This window comes from Vigna radiata, chromosome 8, assembly GCF_000741045.1.
Source record: "Vigna radiata var. radiata cultivar VC1973A chromosome 8, Vradiata_ver6, whole genome shotgun sequence".
NCBI classification, from domain to species: domain Eukaryota; kingdom Viridiplantae; phylum Streptophyta; class Magnoliopsida; order Fabales; family Fabaceae; genus Vigna; species Vigna radiata.
This window is the reverse complement of record NC_028358.1, coordinates 42,257,055-42,278,655: the sequence shown is the minus strand read 5'-3', so window position 1 is coordinate 42,278,655 and position 21,601 is coordinate 42,257,055. Positions and strand designations below refer to the sequence as shown.

The 21,601-nt window shown below is 28.3% G+C and overlaps 3 protein-coding genes across 4 annotated transcripts; all 3 read right to left on the bottom strand.

Moving 5' to 3' along the window:
• Nucleotides 1-1,689: 1,689 nt before the first annotated feature.
• Nucleotides 1,690-4,881, bottom strand: LOC106772632 (probable protein phosphatase 2C 63). Of its 2 annotated transcripts, XR_002669461.1 has the most exons (5): nt 4,420-4,881; nt 3,334-3,707; nt 2,597-2,833; nt 2,177-2,506; nt 1,690-2,069 (listed from the first exon to the last, which is right to left on the bottom strand). XR_002669461.1 is itself a non-coding variant. In XM_014659161.2 (4 exons), exons 1-4 carry the CDS (start codon nt 4,682-4,684, stop codon nt 2,237-2,239), a joined length of 1,146 nt encoding a protein of 381 aa, XP_014514647.1. In that variant the 5' UTR covers nt 4,685-4,881; the 3' UTR covers nt 1,690-2,236. The 2 variants fall into 2 exon arrangements, 1 of the variants encoding a protein (XP_014514647.1); XM_014659161.2 differs by having other exon boundaries at nt 1,690-2,506.
• Nucleotides 4,882-10,658: 5,777 nt separating this feature from the next.
• Nucleotides 10,659-13,010, bottom strand: LOC106769774 (probable E3 ubiquitin-protein ligase RHY1A). Its single transcript, XM_014655522.2, has 3 exons — nt 12,678-13,010; nt 12,305-12,489; nt 10,659-11,315 (listed from the first exon to the last, which is right to left on the bottom strand). The coding sequence occupies exons 1-3, from the start codon at nt 12,816-12,818 to the stop codon at nt 10,913-10,915; spliced, it is 729 nt and encodes a 242-aa protein (XP_014511008.1). The 5' UTR covers nt 12,819-13,010; the 3' UTR covers nt 10,659-10,912.
• Nucleotides 13,011-17,577: 4,567 nt separating this feature from the next.
• LOC106771496 lies at nt 17,578-18,780 on the bottom strand. The gene is made up of 2 exons (XM_014657489.2): nt 18,639-18,780; nt 17,578-18,469 (listed from the first exon to the last, which is right to left on the bottom strand). The coding sequence occupies exons 1-2, from the start codon at nt 18,680-18,682 to the stop codon at nt 18,205-18,207; spliced, it is 309 nt and encodes a 102-aa protein (XP_014512975.1). The 5' UTR covers nt 18,683-18,780; the 3' UTR covers nt 17,578-18,204.
• Nucleotides 18,781-21,601: the final 2,821 nt, after the last annotated feature.

Here is a 21,601-nt window from a genome sequence, read left to right as displayed (position 1 = left end):
TAATAAATTATGTATTTTGAAACTAATTATAAAACAAAAAATAGCTTATGAAAAATGTTTGTATATTGAAAACAAATCAGAAATTTAAACTAAAAATAAAATGTTAATTCTATTTCGACAGTTAATAAGTATGGAAAGTGTTATAAACTTGCATAGTTTATATTTTTAACATCCTTTAAAGATTGACCGTGACTTTTTATTATGGTAAAAATTGTTTAACGCTAATTAATTAGTTAAATATGATTTCTTCCATGTAAAACGGTTGGGAGAATAATAAAAATTGTAAATTTAAAACTTCATAGAATAAAACTAATTACCTAGCTTTTAATTAGTATAGTATAAAAATAAATGTTGGTTAAAATAAGAAGCATGAAATGGTGAAGAGAGGGAGAAACGAAAAATGTTAGTTTTTCCAAAAATGTTTTTTTCTTTCAAAGTCATTAAACGAAGTTGAAAAAATAAATTGAAAACATGGTGTGGGCTAAAAAATTTCAGTTTTATGTTAGAAGAAAAGCTTGAAAATAACACTTATTTCAGTTCCCATAAACACGTTTAGACTAGATGAACTTCTCTTCAAAAGGGGAAAATATGAAAAGAAAAATTCACAATTTGAAAAGTCCATATAAAAAATTATATAAAATATTATCGAACATTTTTTTAATTTCTCAATGAATATTAAAATATAACTGATTATATGTATATTTAAAAAATGCATTCTTATAATAATGTTTTGTTATTTCTTTTTCATTTCTATTTCATTTTAGTTAAATAATTTGAATTTCTCAAATATTTGTCTTCCCTACTTTTCTAACCTACCTACTCTTCTTTTGACTATATTTTTTCTCTTCCAAACAAATCATCAATGGAAGATAAGTTTGGTCTTATTTTGGGAAATTTCTGTCTAACTTCAAAGGCTAAATGAACCAAATCTATGGTCTAAGGAAGTGCTTCTTCAAACGTTGAAAATTAGAATTCTTGCATATGATGTGACTCAAGGAAGAAAGACTATATTCCAAGTTTACGCGACACTCGTAAGAAACACCACTTCTTGGAAAGTGATTTAGGCCACACCCGCATTGACTTTAATTGACTTTATAACAAACCCAAATTATTATTCATACCACATTATCACAAACTATAATAACTCTCAAATTTTACACACCGTCGATTACCAAACCAGTTAATTATATCTTAACACAATATCAATAATTAAATAATACTCAAATATTACAAAATCTGCAAATTATTGGTTGTTATGAAAAATAAAACTATTAATTAACAATTAAATTGCAGCAATTAAAGGAGAAAAGCAACTTTTTAACTATTTATCTTTTATTTTTTATTATATTGTAAAATTTCAATATAATGAAAGTTAAAATATAATTTATTTGATCGTTAGTGTTTAATTTAAGTATAAAAAAGAAATACTATTAATGATATGAAACTATATTATTTGATTTTTGAAATTGATAAAAAAAAAAATTATTTATATGAAATGGAAGACGAGCGATTGGTTTACTAAGAATAACAGGCTTTAGGCGTATATACTTTTGAACAGTCTGTCAAATCCATTGGTTTTTAATATAAGCTTTGTCAGTTTATTCAATTAATTACTGATCCTAATTCTTATTCACGATAAGCCCAACAAAATGCCGACTCAACGTTGTATAAGATAATAACAATTGAACATGATCCAAAAGTTTCTTGGTTTCCAAACTCAAAAAAAGTCAAATGTCTGATGAATAAAATGCAGCCTGTTCCAGCATACTTTAGAACGCGTCAAACACAAATTTTCAGCCTGTTAAGGTGGGAAATGACACAACCAACATTTGAAAAGAACCTTCCTAATCATGGCTGTGATCAATATTAGTACCATGGCAACATGAATGTGCTTGCTTGTGAAAGTATCCACTCACCCCTCAAATGCCATTACCCTCCATCGACGTTACCGGGAGATAAATATCACGACTGAACAATCAATGTAATTTTATTTTCTTTCTTTCCAAAGAAAAACAAAATTGATACCATCAAACCCAAAAAATAGACTTCAAAACTATACATATGCATATCTGCATCAGAAAAAATCTGTCAGTCACTCCAAGCTACTATATCTATGCAGTAATTTGTATGTTCTGTCAATAATTTCTTTTTGTTTACCAACAATATTAATCGTCACCTATAAATATTTTCGCCCCGAATAATGTCAGTGTATGATCCTTGGAAATAACTTCACTCTTCAGGCAATTGCACCAAGCATTCTCTTTTCTGCTTCGTCCGCATTTTGGGAAAAAATATCAACAGGTGCAGTTGTATAGCCAACAGCAGTTTGCTTGAATCTACCATTAGAGGATCCCGCATGGTGATCAAGATAGATTACAATCACAGTGATATCATCATGGAAGTGTCGTCTTATTCCTTTGTCGATTTTTTTTATGTCATCATATCTCATCTCTCTCTTCTTTGCAGCTTCTTGAAGAGCGGCTCTCACCAGTCTCTTGGCAATTCCCTGCAAGTAACGGAACACAAATCAAAATCCTTGTAAGGATGTACCAAGTTTATCATTATATGCAGCTCCAGAATAACAGTGGAAACTCACAGCTCTTGGATACTTGAAAACAATCTGAACTGCTGCTTCGTCACTTAATTGTTCCCACAGTCCATCGGAAGCAAATATCAAGAATAAATCCTCCGACTCAAGCTCCCTGATAATGATCGAAGGTTCAGCTGTCATCACGGGACGCTTCAAAGGAATAGGATTTCCAAATTGCTGAAAAGCAGGGTCTCGGTAGAAATCAGGTTTCTTTAAATACACATCACCAATAGATCTTGAAACCTGCAACACCAAAACTGTCTATATTAGCTATCCTGACCCTATTATTGAAAAATGAGATAAACCAGCCGTAACCTCTCTGTGTATTTCACTCCAATGGAAGCAAAAAAACACACGAAAGGCAACAAAGGGGGTCACTTGTTAGAGCATCCAAATTTTTAGTTATAGCAAGTCACAGGAAACCACAAATTCTCTGACATCTGAGTAGAATTGCAGAACTACATCAAGCTTGTAAAAACCATGCAAGAAAGTTGAAAGAAGAAACATGGAAAATAGATCAATTGGGCTAACTCAGGTGATAACTGTAAATAACACCTGAAGAAAGTATGCCACACAACCAGACACATTTAGCAAACGCGATCATAGACTACCTCATGGATATATTAACAATGTACTTATATATCTATATATATGTATATATACTCATGAAGTTTAAAATCATATAAAAATTGTGAAGAAGAAAATGATGACACCAAAAGGTACAATGTATCAGTTTGTTATACCTGAATAATGCCCTTTATCCTCCAAACTCCTCGGCTATAAACCACTATGTGTGAGTCATCAGGATGGAGAGCTTCAACTTCTCTTCTCACCTCCGCATCAGCTACATTATGATCAGTTGACAAGCGCTGTGCCACCACTGGACTGTTCTTTCTCTGGACATCCCTCCTTCCAAGAACAGCTCTAGAGTCTCCGAGGTTAGCAACGTACAACACATTATTAGAAATTGCACCAAAAAGGCAACAGGACCCCACAGAAGCAATCTGAGGACTAATGGGCAAGGAAAGCTTCACCAAGTGCAGGAATTCCTCCTCTGTGGCACTAAATGCCTTTTTTATCACATCCACAGACAAACCCCCTTGCTCAGTGGCAAATTCTACAGATCAAAAACAAGCAAGTGAGCATGGTGCTTATTTAGTTCAAACTCTTCGTTTACAAATTCAATACGAATTAACATGACCAATCTTAAACTGGGTAAAGACTAAAAAAAGGGGAATCAGGAAGGGAAGAGGCGGCTACTGATAGCAACTTTCCAATCAATTACAAATGTCTCTTTCTACTGACGAATGACCCAACCAAAACCATTTGCTTCTTCTATTTGAGGAAGCACAATTGAGAAGACAATAACAGTTACCATATCACCTTTCAGTTTCTAAGTATCACAAAACAAAGGAAACAAAACAGTCAATCAATACCAGAATATCAAAATCCCACAATTTATACCTTCCAAAATATTCTTCGTACTTAATAAAGAAAATTACTAAATTAAAAAAAAAAAACATATATATTCTCTCATCTCATAAGACAAACAATATTTTATATAATTATATTGATAGTTAATAGCAAAGAAACACTACTCCATACCAGAATATCAATACCATATCTCCCAGAAATATTCTTCAAAAAAAGAGGCTATTAAATTAAATAAATATACTCTTAAGTTGAAAAATCAAAGTCATTCAATATTTTAATTTCAACAACGATAACAAATGAAATTGAGAGAAAGAAATGAGTGAGGGATGAACTGGTTCCGGATCTTAAACTCAAGAAAATAAAAGGATTCATCTATGGATGGACGGATGAATTACTGTGTAAATAAGGGAAGAGTCGTTTGTTGACGAATCTAGAAGCTTCGGGGCCGCCGTGACCGTCGTAGACGCCGACGTAGGTAGCGGAGGGGGAGGTGAAGACTTGGCTCTGATCCTCGAGACTGTAATTGGCCTGTGCGACGGCGATGGAGAAGTCGCCGGAGGCGTGGGGCTTCAAGTCTGTATGCCAGAGTAGTCCGTCGGCGGCGCGGCCACCACGGCGTCGGAAGCAGCAATCGAGAGGACCGTAGCACAGACGCAGCATGATCTGTCCGAATCCGAGTGCGCGCGTGGTGAGAATTTGTTGGATAGGTCGAAAAAATTAGGTTTGCAGTATGCAGAGAAGAAAGAAAAAGTGTAAAGAAGAATGAGAAGAGAGAGAGAAATGGGAATGGCGCGTTTGGAAGAGGAAGAGTAGAGAGAAGGCTGAAGGAAAGATATGATATGATTTTGATATGCTTATTGTTGTCGTTCTTGTTGGTTGAGTTGACGCGTATACTACACAATATTACAGTTTCTCTTTCCATTTTCACTTTTTCTTTTTCCCTTTTTCCTCTCATTCAAAAAATAACATTTTCATCATAATAATATTCAAATATTTAACTCTTTTTTGAAAAATAGTTTAAAATTAATTAACCCCGTCTTAATCTGTTCTTATCTTAAGAAACCCATTCGTAACGTGCATAATCAAGTGAGGATAGTTTACGACTTTTTCTGTGGGCATCAAATTTCTTTAGCCAACTCATCCCACACGAAATTAAACGTTATCATTAAGATTTAATTAAATGTGAATTCAACTTATAATAATTTAACCACGTAACATTCATTCGACACTTGCATTATTTTTTTCTGGTGTTGAATCAAAATTTAAGTCTACTTTTGATTAAGATTTTTTTGAAACCTATTTCAAAACATTCTACTTTTGAAAACTAACATATTTAACGGTCAAACATTTATTCATCTCAGTAAGTTAAAATAATGTATCTAGGATTACCTTCATACGAAACTCACAGTCAAACATTTACTCGCAACACAGGTCAATCATTTATATAAACAAATAATTCGTAATTAAAAAATATATATAGTTTTTGTCTATATAAATAAAAGTTAAGGGTATTGGAAATATCGATACAAAATCCATTTCAAATGATTCAGACTATTACTGTAAAAGTATAAAAAAAAATGAAGAGAATTTCACTAAATGTTACCGTAATTAATTATAATTTCGTTAGCAATGATAATTGTGAAATTTGGTACTAGTTATTTTTTTCATGACAATATTAAGTTGCATTAAGGATATTAACAAAAAAAATCATATAAAAATATATAATAAAAATAGGCGACAAGAGTTTGAGGAATTGTTTTGTCTGTAATGTACCTTAAAGTTGAGGAATGATTTGGTTTGTTGGTTTAATTACAACAGTGCCTCCGATTAGAATGTCTGTGCTGTGATGTTGTCTATTCATTAATAAGTTGTAAACAACACCAACACCAACACCCAGGTTGACTTCTTCCTTTACATTTTGTCTCTCTTTCGTAACGCGTAATCCCTCTATACTCCAAACTTGGGATGGGAAACACGATATCGCGTTGCATTAATTAAATGTTCGGTACTGATGTTTTAACAATTTTTTTATAATAAGATATGCGTTATTATTTTATTACTTTATTTAAATTTATTTGTTATTATTTTATTAATTTATTTAAAACAGATTAATTACAAACTATCATTTTATAAAAAAAATTATTAATTTTTTTTCCTAATTAAATGTCTCATATATTTTCTTATTTAATTAGGGTTAAATATGTTTTTAGTTCCTATATTTTGGGACGATTTTGGTTTTAGTCCATTTTCAAACTATGGTACAATTTAGTCCTTCGACTTTAGAAAAATTTGGTTTTAGTCTTTTTTATCAATTTTTTTTAACTTTATTTGTTATTTAAAACACGTTTTATTATAGCATTTGAATTGTTTATACTGTTTGACACATTTTTGCTTTAATGTTAACTAAGAAACGTGTCTGAAACAACAAATAAAGTTAAAAAAAATTGGTAAAAAAGACTAAAACCAGAATTTTCTAAAATTGAAGGACTAAATTGTACCACAGTTTGAAAATGGACTAAAACCAAAATCGCTCCAAAGTATAGGGACTAAAAACATATTTAACCCATTTATTTATTTAGATAGTTGCTTAAATTATTAAAAATTACATTAAGCTATATAAAAAATCTTTAAAATGTAATTCTTTTTAAATTTTTATTTTGTGCATTTAACTTTTAATATTTGTTTTCTCATGTGAAATGCTACAAGATCTAATAAATAGTAATTATTTATGCTTTTTTGATCTTATTTCACTCAATATAATTCCAAAAAGATATTTTTCCGACCCATACAAAGTATCATCCAGGATTTTTTTTTACTTTGATTAAAAATAATATATAAATAAAATAAAAATTCTATGAAATTCACGTTATTACTAATATATAGTTATTATTTATTAAGATTACTTTCAAAGTATAAAATAATATTAATTAGAGATGCTATAATGTGGATTTTACGTTAGAATAATACTTTTTTGTGACTTATTTTTTTTCCTTATACGACACTCGTACAACGGAGTGGAAGAAGGATATTTTTTTATTGTTTAAGGTAATAAGTGATTTAAAACAAACATAACATTCAAAATTATTTAAATTTTGAAACATAGTTTATTTTCTTCAAAAATGTTTGCTACTTAATTTTATTTTTCCTGATAATATCTCTATTAAACAAAAGAGGGAAAACCATATAACTATATTTTTAATCTAAGGATTTAACTTTATTTTTTATTTTTTCCAAAGAAATTAAAAATATTTGTTAAGCTGCAATTTGTTGGAGCAATCAATGATAGGTTTGCAGATAATGATATAAACAGTAGACATGGTGAAGCATGATGACTATTGTTGTTTGTTGGAAATGAAGTTTGGGAACACAAATTATTAATCAAATGGAATTAGGTATTGGTTTTGTTTAGGTTTCGGATATTGGAACTTAGAAAAAAAATCATATTCCTTCAAACCCCACATAATCCATTGAATTTAAGATGGAATATCGGATGATGTTAGATAAATAATATGAATAAATGCGATCGAATTTAAAGATTGAAACTTTATGAATAATTGACTTAATTCAAATTTAATATTTATATTTTAAATTTTAATTTTAATGTGATACTATTTTATTAAAATTTGATAATAAATTATATAAAACCATAGTATTTTATAATTATTATTATTAAAATTATACATTATTTTTTTAGTTAAAGATTTATTTTACTTATGTTATTTATTTAAAATAATAATATTTTTTATTAAAAAATAATTTAATATAAATTTGTAATTCAAAATATTCAACCAAATTAACTCGTAATCTAATATATTAGATGGTTAAATATAAATTTTAAAATCTTAAATTTAAGTTATATTAAATTAGTTAAATTGAGTGTAAAAAAATTATAAGATTAATTTCTCTTGTCGAGTTCAATATCCAGTTTATCTTCATCGATCAAGATTTCGTCTTCCTTCTCATCGCATTTGTCTAGACCACGACTTTCGTCCCCTCTAAGTTAAATATATTATTGTCACTCTCACTTCTATAAAACATGTGTAATCCCTTATTACCTCATTCACAAAGTTTTCAACATAAAATCTTTATTCAAAACTTAGTCTCTAATTCCTTATGCGACATAGAGAATTTTTATCCATTCATCTTTATGTTTTAAATCTCTCAAAAAGGTTTTATTGTTGTTATCCGATTATTAATCTCATCGCCACGAAAAGGAAGAAGTTTGTGAGTGGAATGTTTATCCCCAAATAAATCCCTTATTGTCATGGACATAATCTTAATAAAAATTCCTTGTAAAACAACTCAAAATCATTTAAGAATTCTTGTGGGGATAGACATTTTAATTACAAATTTCTCCCTTCTCACGGTAAGGAAATTGATAATTGGACTATGACAACAAAATTTTCATTTAAAATTAATAAATGAGAGTTCTTTATATCATATGATAAATTAAGAAACTAAATTTCAGATAAAAACTTTATGACACTAATTTTGTAAACAAGACAATAAAAGATTACACATGCCTTATAATAGGAATAATGAAAATGACAAAGATTAATTTACTTTTGTAAAACTGGAAGTTGTGACCAAGACAAACTTAACATTAAACTCAAAAAGAGAAATTAATTTGATATATTATTTTTCACTATATTTAATATAGTCCAACTCAACATATGTTTTCTATTCAATCTCTTTTGGGACAACAGTTCTTGTTCGTGAGTATGCCACCCTAACACAGCAGATGTTATTTATACTTTTAATCTATAGTACACTTAGTTCTGTAAAATATCTATTTTTATCTTATTGTAAACTGTTTTTTTGTTTCCTATTTTGCAAACACTGAGAGCAAAAGACATGTGTAGCTTTCAAATATTGTAACAAGATCATCACATCTAACGTATTAAATATTGGACGTGATAGATTTTAAATATTCTGACATGAACATTACATATTTTTCAATTTGTGGAACATTATGCATTGCAACTTGTCAAATTTTAACCTGGAATATAACTTATCTAGAAGTATTTTTTTTTTTAATTCGATAATGAATTCTGAAAAATGGCTCTTTCACATAAAATGAACCGGACATATTGATAAGGTGCACAGCACAGCATAATAACTCTCTTCTTCATGTAATTTAGTTGCGTTTGACCAGGGAGGTTAGAAGATTTTTCATTGACTTCATTTATATTTGTAAAAATCATCCACGGTGAAAAGGGACAGTGAAATAGATCGTGAATTCAACTTCTTTCACTAATAAAATACTAATAAGTAACGATTGTCAATAAAAAAAATTATTCAATAAATAAAGTATTAAAAAGAATTTCTCATTTATCTTAATATAAATTATATTTTTAATTTCTTTAAATAACTAAGTAATATAGATATGAAAGCTTGTCCTTCAAATATTTGAATTTTTTTTTTATTTTGCACTTTCTATAATTTTTGGATATGTATGTGAAGAACATAAAATCTAAAAAAAAACATTTTAAATTATAAATAATTTTTATTTGTGATTATGAAACTATTTGAAATGGTGAAATTTATGTTTCGTATATTGAATTTACTGTAAAAAGGAAAGATAGTGGAAAAGAAATGAGAATTAGAATGGAAAGAAAATACTAACACAAACACATGTGTATCAAGTCACATATGCATACATACTATATAAGTCTATGCATAAATAATATATAAAACTATGCTGTCACTTCAACAAATCTTTAATATTGTTTACTCACACAACTTATTTTTCATTAGTTAATAAGATTTAAGAACAAAAGTGATTTAATGTTTTGCACAAAACAAAATTCAATACCTTTAAAAGAATTTATACCATGATTTACTCGCATACATTTAACTAAAATTCATTTTCTATAGTGATGTTAAATCCTTTGTTTATTTTGTGTCGTAAATATTCAACCAGTAGTAGATTGGAGTATAGAATTAATAATATTCTATAATTTGTTACCATATTTAGTTGATTTTTTATAATCAAATTATATATGTTTTTATAATTTAAATATTTATCAGCATACAAGTAGGTTTAAATTTGAAACCTTCACAAGGCCTCAAGGATCATTTAAAACTCCCTTTATTTTACAAACTTATTAAACACGCTTAAATTTACTACTGAACGAATATTTTATTTTTACCTTTGTATATTTTTATATAAAATCACCTCAATTTTTTATATATCTATAATTTCTCATACTTGTCGGAACAAAACACAAATTTACTTATTTTTTACGTTAATCTATTATTTATCTAATTTTAAAATATACTATATCAGAAATGTGAGATAAATTTATTTATAAAATACGACCATCTTATATACTAATTGAAATAATATATAAATATATGAAAATATGATCTTGAAAATTTCGTTTACTTTCTTCATATTTGCTAAAGACAAGTCCAGTCCATGGTGAGAGCAAGGTACACAGATATTATTGGGCTATGATTAGGCTATATTTATGAAATATCCATTGTGGATCCATATTCAACATATACTTGCAACAAATTATTTGCACTTGATAATTTTTTCAATGAAATGGTTTAAATAACATTCACTTTTATTAATTCGTCAAACAAACCTGTTACAATAAACCGTATTCTAATAACTAAACCTAATAAATGAATATTCAAACAAATGAATAAGAAGTTTATCGTCAGGAATACAAATATTAAAATTACTATGTACGGGACTGGTTACAAGAACACGTCTTACAATAGGGTCTTATTTAGATACCCATATCTTTCCCGTTGTCACCGGGAAAGAAAGAAAAACGTGATAAGATACACATGGTTACAAAAAAACAGCTCCATTACAGTATTCTTATCCTTTCATACAAACACGGAACAAGACAAAGTCAATTAATAAAAAACTAATTACTCATGGTCGTATTGTGGTAAGTGAGTATTTAGAACTACACGTCTTCGACAATATGGGCAGTCTCCACAGCAGCGAATCCATGGATCCAAGCAAACAGAATGGAATTTATGTCCACATGGCAGACGTATCAGCTCATCTCCATCCGTGAAAGTTTCCAAGCATATACTACAGTCCTGCATTACCCTGGAATCCAATCCTGTCTCGCTGCTGCTAAAAACTTCCTGATCCAAACAGTCCAAGGCCTCCTGAGTAAGCCCTGGTGGCTTTTTGTGTAGCTCCTGCAAGAACTGGGACCTTCCCATCTGTGAAGTCAAGTCAGTAACTAGAGTGGCCTGAGTTGCAACTTCATTTGATGATTCACTTTCCCGATCCTCACCCAATGAATCTATACCATATTGCCTAAGGAAACAAATCAAACATAATTGCATCAGCGAATAAAAGGGTAATTGCTGATCTTTTCAGCAATAATAATCAAGAATACACTAAGAACTTCGACCGCGACATCAGTTGGAGCATCTATTTCGATACATCGGTGTATGAAAGAAGATAAAAAAAAAAATCTTACTATTAGCTACTACTATTAGAGTAGCATCTCCTTCAGGAGTTGATAAGTTCTACATGAAGCAAGTGTGCGCTATGAGAAGCTCAACTAATGCCAAACCCTCAACCAAGAGACAAATAATTGCATGTATTCATTTGAATAGCAAAATTACCATTGATTAGTTCCCTAAAGATAAAATTGAATCCAGAGTAAACGGGTCAGTGTGCAAAGTAGGCATCAACACAGTGACCAAAAGAGTAGTCTCCACATGTTCTAATATTATAGCAAATACGTAGAGCATGGTTTGCACACACATCACGACAATGCATCAAAGACAAAAAATCCAACTGTCCATATGCAATTAAGGATTTTCTTTTTTTCCCCAAGGATTGTTTTGCAACGAAGGAAATAAGTTAACGTATGCCCAAGACGTTATCAACTGGACATTTAAGCAACGACATCAAGAAAGAATTGCCACATTAACATCATAGCCACACTTATCAATATTAAATAATCAGATCATGTTTGGTAAAGAGATAAGCATTTCAACACAGAATTTAACTTGATCTTAGTGTCACGAAGATAATAGAACTCGATTACCAAGTAAAATCATGACCACGATTAATGAAGACAGACTAATACAATGTCATCCAATATCCATATCAGTAAATAGATGAAAAGGATGCTTACAAGGTTACACGATGATGTCCCATTTTAAAAACTTCCAAATAAAGAAAAAAAAAAAGATAAATGAAAATTTTCCGTACCAAGCAATTAATATATTTATTTCAGCGTGGGGCAATGAGATAATGTAGATACATTAACATACAAAGAGGTAAAAGCACACCTGTTTCTAGACAGAGGTTCCCCTCTCAACCTCTGAAGGAGTCTGGCCCGTGCAAGAACCACACCCACGGGTAGCCTCTCACTGTTACTCCCTCCAAGACTGCCTCTTACGTTTTCTTCGGAATCAACGCTATCATTTACAAAAGACCGTCGATACCTCCCACCGACTCTATCAGATGCACGCTCCTAACGACCACAAAATTCACCTCATCAAAAATCTAATCGCCACAGCCACAAAAATAATATCATATCAACATTCCGCTCCTAATAACAAATCAACAGATACTATGCATACAAATCTTCAGAAATTTCAACTTTCAATTGCGGCAACTGATCTGCGGAATAGGGCAATAACAAAAAGAAAATAAGTATACCGGGTGGTGACGGAGGCGGCGGACGTGTTGGCGACGGCGGAAAGAATCGGCGGCTTGGAGTTCTGTGTCGAACCCTAGATCGATAGAACTTCGTCCCAATCGATGCCTTCTGGTGTGAAATAGCTCCGAAGCGCTCGTCATACACAGCGAATCACGATTCAATGTTCCTGTTTCGACGAGCGAATGGAGAGTGATGAAGAGATGGATAAAAAGGAAACGGAGAGATAGAAGGGTCAAAGGCAATGGCAAGTTCGATGAAGAAGCGGCACAGTCTGCGATTCTTCGTTCATCCAATCTCTTTTTTTCCGAGAAAGTTCACAGAAATTGAAATGATCGCTTAAATAGAAAAACTAAAAAAAAAAGATATTTTAATGATTTTGTCTAATTATAATAGTTTGTAATGTAATTTGTCAGACACTAAGATATTGATATTGTTACGTTTGGGAGCCATTAGAGAAAACGAAAATGATTGATAACTGCAACTAATTTATCTAAAACTGTTTTAATTTCACTTTCTAATATTTTTTACTATTATATAACAATAATTTATAATTTTTTACAATTATAATATTACTGTATATTATTTATATATTAAATTTCTAATGTATATGAAAATATAAGTCATGAATTGAAAGAACGTGTATTAGTATTAAAATTGACTATTGATGACTCGTAGATAATGAGAGGTATAATATAATAGTCTAAACGGTCACATCAAGCCACAAAAAACGTGTTATTAAATTAGATGAATTATTTAATTACAAATTGTTAATTAAAATAAATAAATGAAATATATAAAATAAATGAATATATTTATACTTTTCACAATTCACAACGACTTTTTGTGTATATGATTTTCTTACAATTTTTTTAAAATAATTAATACTTTAAGTATCACGCAAGTCTGTAAAATTTGGATTAAAACTGATATAGTAAAAGAAATTCTATAAATGTATCATAAAAAAATATGATGAAAAAAAGAATTCTATTGGTTGCACACAAAAAATATTTCAATTCAATGGACGCAAAAAAATAGTAAAAGAAATATAAATTGCATAAAAAAGTACTTGTATGATAATTGGTAGATGTAATTAATTTGTAATGCATGTCTTTGTTGTTTTATTTTTCATACGTGATCAATTCTATCATTAACGCTCAATTCAGTATAATCGTTTTGATATTAAAATAATAAATGCTTTAAAATATTATTTTACATAATAAGTTATACTGATCTTAAAATTGATTGAGTTATATTTTCTATTATAATAATAATAATAATATAATTGAAATAAAAAATAAAATAATTTTATTATTATTTCATTTATATCTTGTTTTAACTCAAAAATATATTTTTCATTCTAATTTTTTCCTCTTTCACTTTATTTCATATAAAGGAAATGAAGTATTAGACTTAAACGAAAAAATAAGGTTGTAGATATTTTGTTAGAAGATAAGGCTTCGTTTTTTTTAGTGTTAATGACTTTGGTCCCTATTTCAGTCAAAAACAGAAATAATTTCTCTGAAACTCTACGCTGCGTGTCAAGAAAACTGGCCTGATATGACATCACGAAGCGACAATGGGACTTCGAATATTTGATAACACAACGCTTCCAAGTTTCAACAACATGTCTCTCTTTGCCTGTATATGTAGCTAAGTAGATTTCATAAAAGACAATCATTCTTACACAATAATTTTTTATAATTTTTAAATATTATTTACGTGTTATTTTATGATTAGTTTAAAATTATTTTATAATTAATAATAATAATAATAGACACTAATAAATTAATCATAAAATGACATGTAAATAATGTTTAGATGTTATTTAAGTATTATTATCCTTTTCATAAAGTATCTTTAGAAGAAGCATATTTTTTTAGTTACTTAGATTTTATGAAGTATTTTTAAAGGTAAATTGAGTGTTATTTTTTTTTAAGATTTGAAGGTTAGTAAAAGTAAAATTTAAAAAAATTAGCATATAATTTGATGGATGTAATAAATAAAAAATATTTGAATTTATAGATAATAAAAATTACAAAAATACTTTTAATCATAGAAATAATATAAAAAATATTTATTAATAATATTTTTATTGATAAAAAGTATTATAAAGAGAGAAAAAAATCAAAATTATTATTTTTTAAATAAAATAATTAAAGCAATATATTTTCTAGGATTATTATTATTATTATTATTATTATTATTATTATTATTATTATTAACCATATGCACTTTCTTCATTATTATTATATCTCCAACTTTTTTCATGTTCAAAATGATTATTTTGTAATTTTGTTTTTCATCTCTCAGATCCTTTCATTTTATCGGATAGTTTTTAATTTTCATTCTTCAAATCCTCACCCACAAATTCATCTTAGATGAATTCATCCATTTCCTTGATTTTCATTTTCCTTCCTTACCAACCATATATTCCTCCAAAGTGAACATAGCATTGGTAATATATTTGGTGAAAAAAAAAAGTAAGAGAAAGTAAATGATAAAGAATTTTTTTAAAATAAAGTAAAAAATTGAATACAAATTAATTGAGACTTTTGATTTGTAAACTAATTATAAATTTTTTAATAATTTTATTATAATGTAAAGATATTTGATAAAAAGTATTATCACCTATTTTGTTTTAATTATGTCACTATTGTTTATGTAACCTTTAATAGTTGTTTAATATCAATATTATTTTTATTTATCATGTATTATATTGTGTGGAAATAGTGAGAGGTTCAATTATGTGTAGTTATAGAAAAATGATAATAATTAATAATGAGTAGGTTCTTATAAGGAGTTGTTCTTTTGTATAATCTTTATTTTGAAGATCAAATACGATTTAAATGTTCATGTGAAAAACTTTGCTATACAAAATAAAATTACTTTTTAACTCTTCAAGTTTTGTTTTTACTCGTGGACAGTGATTCTATGTAACTAACTCAAATATGTTCAAAATTAATGTTCGTATGTTTAGATTTCTAATTGAAGTTTTATATATATGCCTAGTTAAATCAGTTTGTGAAAGATATAATTCTAAGGAATAACTTAATAAAAATGCTAGTGTATCATTAAAATATTATGAAATATCTATTTTAAAATTATCTCTAGGTTACCCTTTATCTTTTAGTTATTTTTTTTTTCTCTTTTACAATTATTTTTATAATGGCTTGAGTAGATAAATATACTGGTGAGAGTGATGTTAGGTTACACGAAAGATTTGATTAAGCATGAGTTTTATGTTTTATGATTATATATGTTATCAAGTACTACAATGTCCAAATTTATATTATTTTAATCTAAAGAGTTAATTATTTTAAATTTTAAATTAATTATAATAGAATAAATAATTATTAGTAATAACTTAATCATTAGCATTCCCCTTTATAAAATTGTAAGAAAAGAAGTTTATGGCATTAATCATGCTCAAAGATCAATTGCATGAAACTTGCCTACGCATTACAGACAAAGAAAGCCCCTCCCTTTCCATTTTGTCGTTATGTTAACAACTTGTTTAGAGAATAAGAATTAGTTTTGAAAATAAATATAAGGTATTAATATTTTTAAATTGTCATATACAAAAGTATTTCATAATTTTTATTTGTATTTTTTACCATTTTTATTTTCATAAATATAAGGTATTAACAATTGCAGTATTCATATTCATTATATATTCATATTTAACTTTATATAGTATTGATAAATAAATAGCATAATCTTATACTTAAAATTTTTCATTTATAAATTTATTATAATATTTTAATAAATATTAATACACTTAAAATACAAGAGAATCAAGCTATATAAAAATTGGGAACCGTTATGTTGTTAACTAACTCAAACTATAAAGTATTATATTTGAATATATATATATATATATATACACACACGTATACATTATATTTACAAATAATAAAATATATGATTCAAAAAAAAAATCAAAGTAAATTGCTGTGTTAAAGAAAAAATAGATAAAACAATTTAAATTTGGTTTTAATTATTTTAATTTGGTTAAATTTTGAAGACCTCTGTTTACAATATCACTCTTTGCTCATCTTCAAATTTAAAAAAAAAAAAACATTTAATAATTCAAAATATAAAGTTATATCAAGTTCAATTTTGTAATGAAATTTTGTTGACAAATCACTTACGATAAGATTAAATAATCTGTTTCTAATTGAAGTGACAAGTTAAATAATAAACTGATTTGATATGTGATCTCACGCAGGAAATGGTCATTTTCTTGCCTCTGAGGCCCTTATAATATAATAAAATAAAGGTTTAAACATTTTTTTCTTCCTAAGTTAAATTCTTATGTTCACTTAAGTCTCGATTTTAAAAATGTCAACTTTAGTTCCTATAATATGAAAAATATATCAAATCAGTCCTATTCGTTAATAAATTACAAGTTTTTCATTAAGTTTGTGATTTGTTGTTCATAACACCTTCCTTTCACAAATCACAAAATATTGGATATCTAGGTATGAAAACTTGTGATTTATTGTTCATTAGGTGGTGATCTGTTGTTCATAACACCTTCCGTTCACAAATCACAATTGGATACCTAGGTATGAAAACTTGTGATTTGTTAACGAATAGGACTAATTTGATATATTTTTTATATCAAAAACTAAAGGTTGACATTTTAAAAAACGAAAACTAAAACGGAAACTAAATTGAAGATGGGAACGGACAAAAAAAGTTTAATCCTAAAATAAAATAAAACTGTTGTAAGTTGATTATCTGATCTGGGTCTGCTTTGAACCCAGTTAGATAATACAAGCAAAGATAGATAAAAGTGTTGTAAGTTAGATAGATACATGGGACAAAAATGACTGTAATGAGTTAATATCCATCACCATCATCTGTTTTCTTTAGTACTACACCAGAAGAAATCTACTGTGAGATAGATAACAATGGAATCTAGCATAAATTCTTTCATGATTAAAAACGCATTTTTTTCCTGTTACATTCAATATTCCACACTCCGGTTCAGAAACAATGGCCTCAGGTAATGGAGCAACACAAAGCCCAAGCTGCACCATAAACTAGGCTTTCATATGATTCCTTCAGGACAATTTCAACATACTTATAACACAAAAGTTCGTGATGTAAAACGTACACCAGAATCATATCTGGATTTGATCATGAACTTTTAGTGATCAATATTGCCTCCTTTATCAAGTGCTCACAACTACGTGGACTGTTCGTACTCCGTAACTGTACCATTAGGAACTCAAAAAAAAAAAAAGGAAAAAGAAAAGGTAGGAGACTTTTACAGATACATATAGTTTAATGATAAACTTTTGTTATGATATATATAATCATCACGCTCATGCATGGTTCGGAGTGTAAGAACACGACCGTGTTGTCCTCATCCACCAGAAATTATTACATGTTTGGAGACTATTATTCTGAGTACTATCTATATATAATATTCTTATACTTTCAAGTTCGTGGTGGAAGGGTTAACAATGTGTGACACAGGAACATGATTTGGGATCAGTAGAATGTTGTTGTGGGACACTAAGGTTGTTGTTTGGGGATGTCAACACCATCAACGTTTCTGAACCAAAATGTCTGGTTTAAACGAGCTGCATCCTCTGGAACATCTTCCATCACCCACTCATGTCCTTTCGGGAAGTAAATTCCTGTGCGAGGGTGTGGGACCCACCAAGCCGAATCCTCTATCCTCCTACCAGTCTTTGAGACTTCTGCAGAGCTTTCTGCAGCAGAAGCCTGAGCAGTACCAGAGAACTTGCTCAGTCCACTCTTTGCTCTCTTAGCTCCCCTGCAGATAAAGTTTGAACTTTCAACTTCTCCACAAAATAAAAAAAGAAAAAAAAAAAAATCTTCTCCATGAATTCAGCAATCAGAGTGGAAATACTGTCTTGAGAGCAGACAGAAAGACTGTGATGTTGATAAATGGTAAAAACTATGTAGGAGATGAGAAAAGATACCCCAGAAGCAACAAGTTTGATTTGGTGATGCCTCCTCTAACCATTAGCTGCAGGAAACGGAATAAGTAATATGTGAATGATTGCAGTACTGTTTGGTACAAGAAAATGTGTCAAGACACGAAGGTTATTGCTTTAGAAAGTATGGAGAGCCTATGAGGGTATTTATAATGACAATAATAGTATAGCAATATAGCAAGTGATGGAATAAGTTCCAATGCACGTGTGAGGCACGAAACCAGAAATTTTAGATGTGAAAGGCGAAAAGGTTTGTTTGTGTATTATTGTGCTATGGAAATGAATCTGCGGTTATAAAACCTTGCTTTTGATACAAAACGTTTCTAGAAATGGGAGGGAGTTGTAAATTTGTGGAATTTTTCTTCCAATTATTTGATCTCCTATCTGCAGGACGATATGGAGGTGTGGCATTGTACTTAGAAAGTTTTTTTTTTTTTTATTTATTTAATTATTGCTCCAATGAATCGATTGTAGAAGGGTCCGTTGTGTTGTATTGTATCTCGTGTCTAATCCGTGTGAGAATAGATGCTATGAGGAGTCTGGTGTTTTGTTCTTCTTTTTCAATATACCAATTTAGCACCATCAATGAGTTATGCGCGTGCATAAAAGAGATGAGCTAGTTATAAAAGTGGAAATAATCAAGTGGGTGGGTGGATGCATTAGAAAGGAGATTTAGTATGTAAGTTTAGAAAGGTATAGATTTTCATATGGATAATGATATTTTGACACTCAAATTTTAATAAATTTTTTACACTGGATACGTGTCATAAGTTAATTTGTTTGTGTGTAATGTTTAAAAAAATTGAAGCACACAGATCAATTAGCTTATGACACGTGTCTGGTGTCAAAAATTTGTTAGAAATTAGATGTCAAAGTATCTTTATCCTTTTCATGTTAGTAAGATATTATCATAGATTAAGTTGTTTTTAAAAAAAATCTATGCCTTAACTTCCGAGTTAACAATCTCGTGAATGAACATAACTTTGCCATAGAATAAAAGAAAAGCTTACAAGAATAAAACATCACATATGTACATGCACCTGCCTTGGGTATTCGAATATGTTGTTTAATATCAAATGTTCATTTTACACATTATAAGTCAAACTTCTGGCGCTTATGGCAATACTCAGGTTTAGATCAATATGTGTTAGTGAAACTTCAAATTGTAATGAGATAGTGAAATTTGAACAGATTAATAAATTGGTTTATGTTGAAAGTGATATGCAATATTTTGTGACGGAAATTAATGTGGATTAAGTTACAGTTAAATTTTAATATCTAAATTGTCATATTTTAAAAATAATAAAAAAATAATAAAACTTTTGAAAAAAATATATAAATATTTTTTTTCAATTCAGTGACCTTTAATTACCATGTATTTGGTATTATTCTGCAAGCTCTATAATTTTGATTTTAAAAACATATAGAGGGGTGAAAGGTTGAAAAAGTATTTCAATTACGTTTCATTTCTACTTTTTAATTAATGTAAAACTATTAAATATTGTAGAAACAATTTTAAAATAAATAATTCAAGTTATTCTTATGGTTGATTTCATTTATTTTTATAATTATTGTAATTAATGATAGAGAATTAATTTTTATTTTATTTATTAAAAATATAATTTTATATGTTAAATATTCTATATTAAGTTATAAAATTTATAATATAAATCACACAAATGAAATTTTTTTTAACTTAGTTACGTTTTTAAATCGGTTTATGAACATACATTTTTATTTTATTGTTGACTTTGTTTTCAGTGAGTATGAATAATATAATTATAGTTTCGTTAATTATATATTTTTTTTGCAATATTTAGTTATAGTATTAAGAATTATGTTTACAACTTTGAAATAAATCATTAAGTATAACTATTTAATTAATACCAATTTTATTAAATAATAGGTTTAATTTTTATACACTGATAAGAAGAAGAATGTGCATTAATACGAAAAATTACAAGTATAATCTTTATAATAATTTTTCACAAGATAGTTATATCACGTGTGAGTATTTTGAGAAGAGAGAAAACAAAAACTCTCGAAAAAACAAAACTATGAATGAATATTATGAAAAAGTGTATTGAGCAAAATATATAAAAAAGGAAAAAGTAGAAAGGGAAAGTAGAAATAACAAAAAAAGCTTTATAACACTGAGACCAAATGGTTTCTGGATATTTACCATTCGGTAGGATGAAGTCGTTCGGTAACCACACCTATAGCAGTTATTCAGTATGCATCAGTTTTCTGTAATTCGGTAAGATATCGTTGTTTACCGTTTAATAACAACAGAAGATGATATCTGAAGATCTCTATCATAAGATATCGTTGTTCACCATTCATTCGATAACATCAGAAGAAGATCTCTATCATCTCGTATGTCAATTTTTATTATGCATCATAGTGTACAAAATTTGTATTACTCATTGATATATATAGTGAATAATAACATGGGTTTAAATGGTAACTCGTCACTAATAAACATTTTATTATTTCTTTTCCAAAGAAAATTAGAAAAATTGTAATGTTTAAATGATTTAGATGCCTCTTATTTATTTATCCAGTAATAGAATTGACATTTTTATTCTTAATACTACAGAACAGAATGTACTTTCTTGTCATTATATCAATTTTTACATCATGATAAATAAATATATGTAAATTAATAAAAAAATAAATAATAAGATAAAAAAAATAAAGAGAATAATTAATTTATTGAATTTGTAAATAACACATAAATAAAAAAAAATATCTTCTGACAGTTAAAATATTAATATTATTTAATTTATACACGGTAAGATTCCTAACATTTTCATAATAATTATTCTTTAATAGATTGAAAATGAAAAAATGTTCAATTAACAGAACTTAAAAAACATTTCGCTCTTAAGAATTAATATATATATATATATATATATATATATATATATATATATATATATATTAAA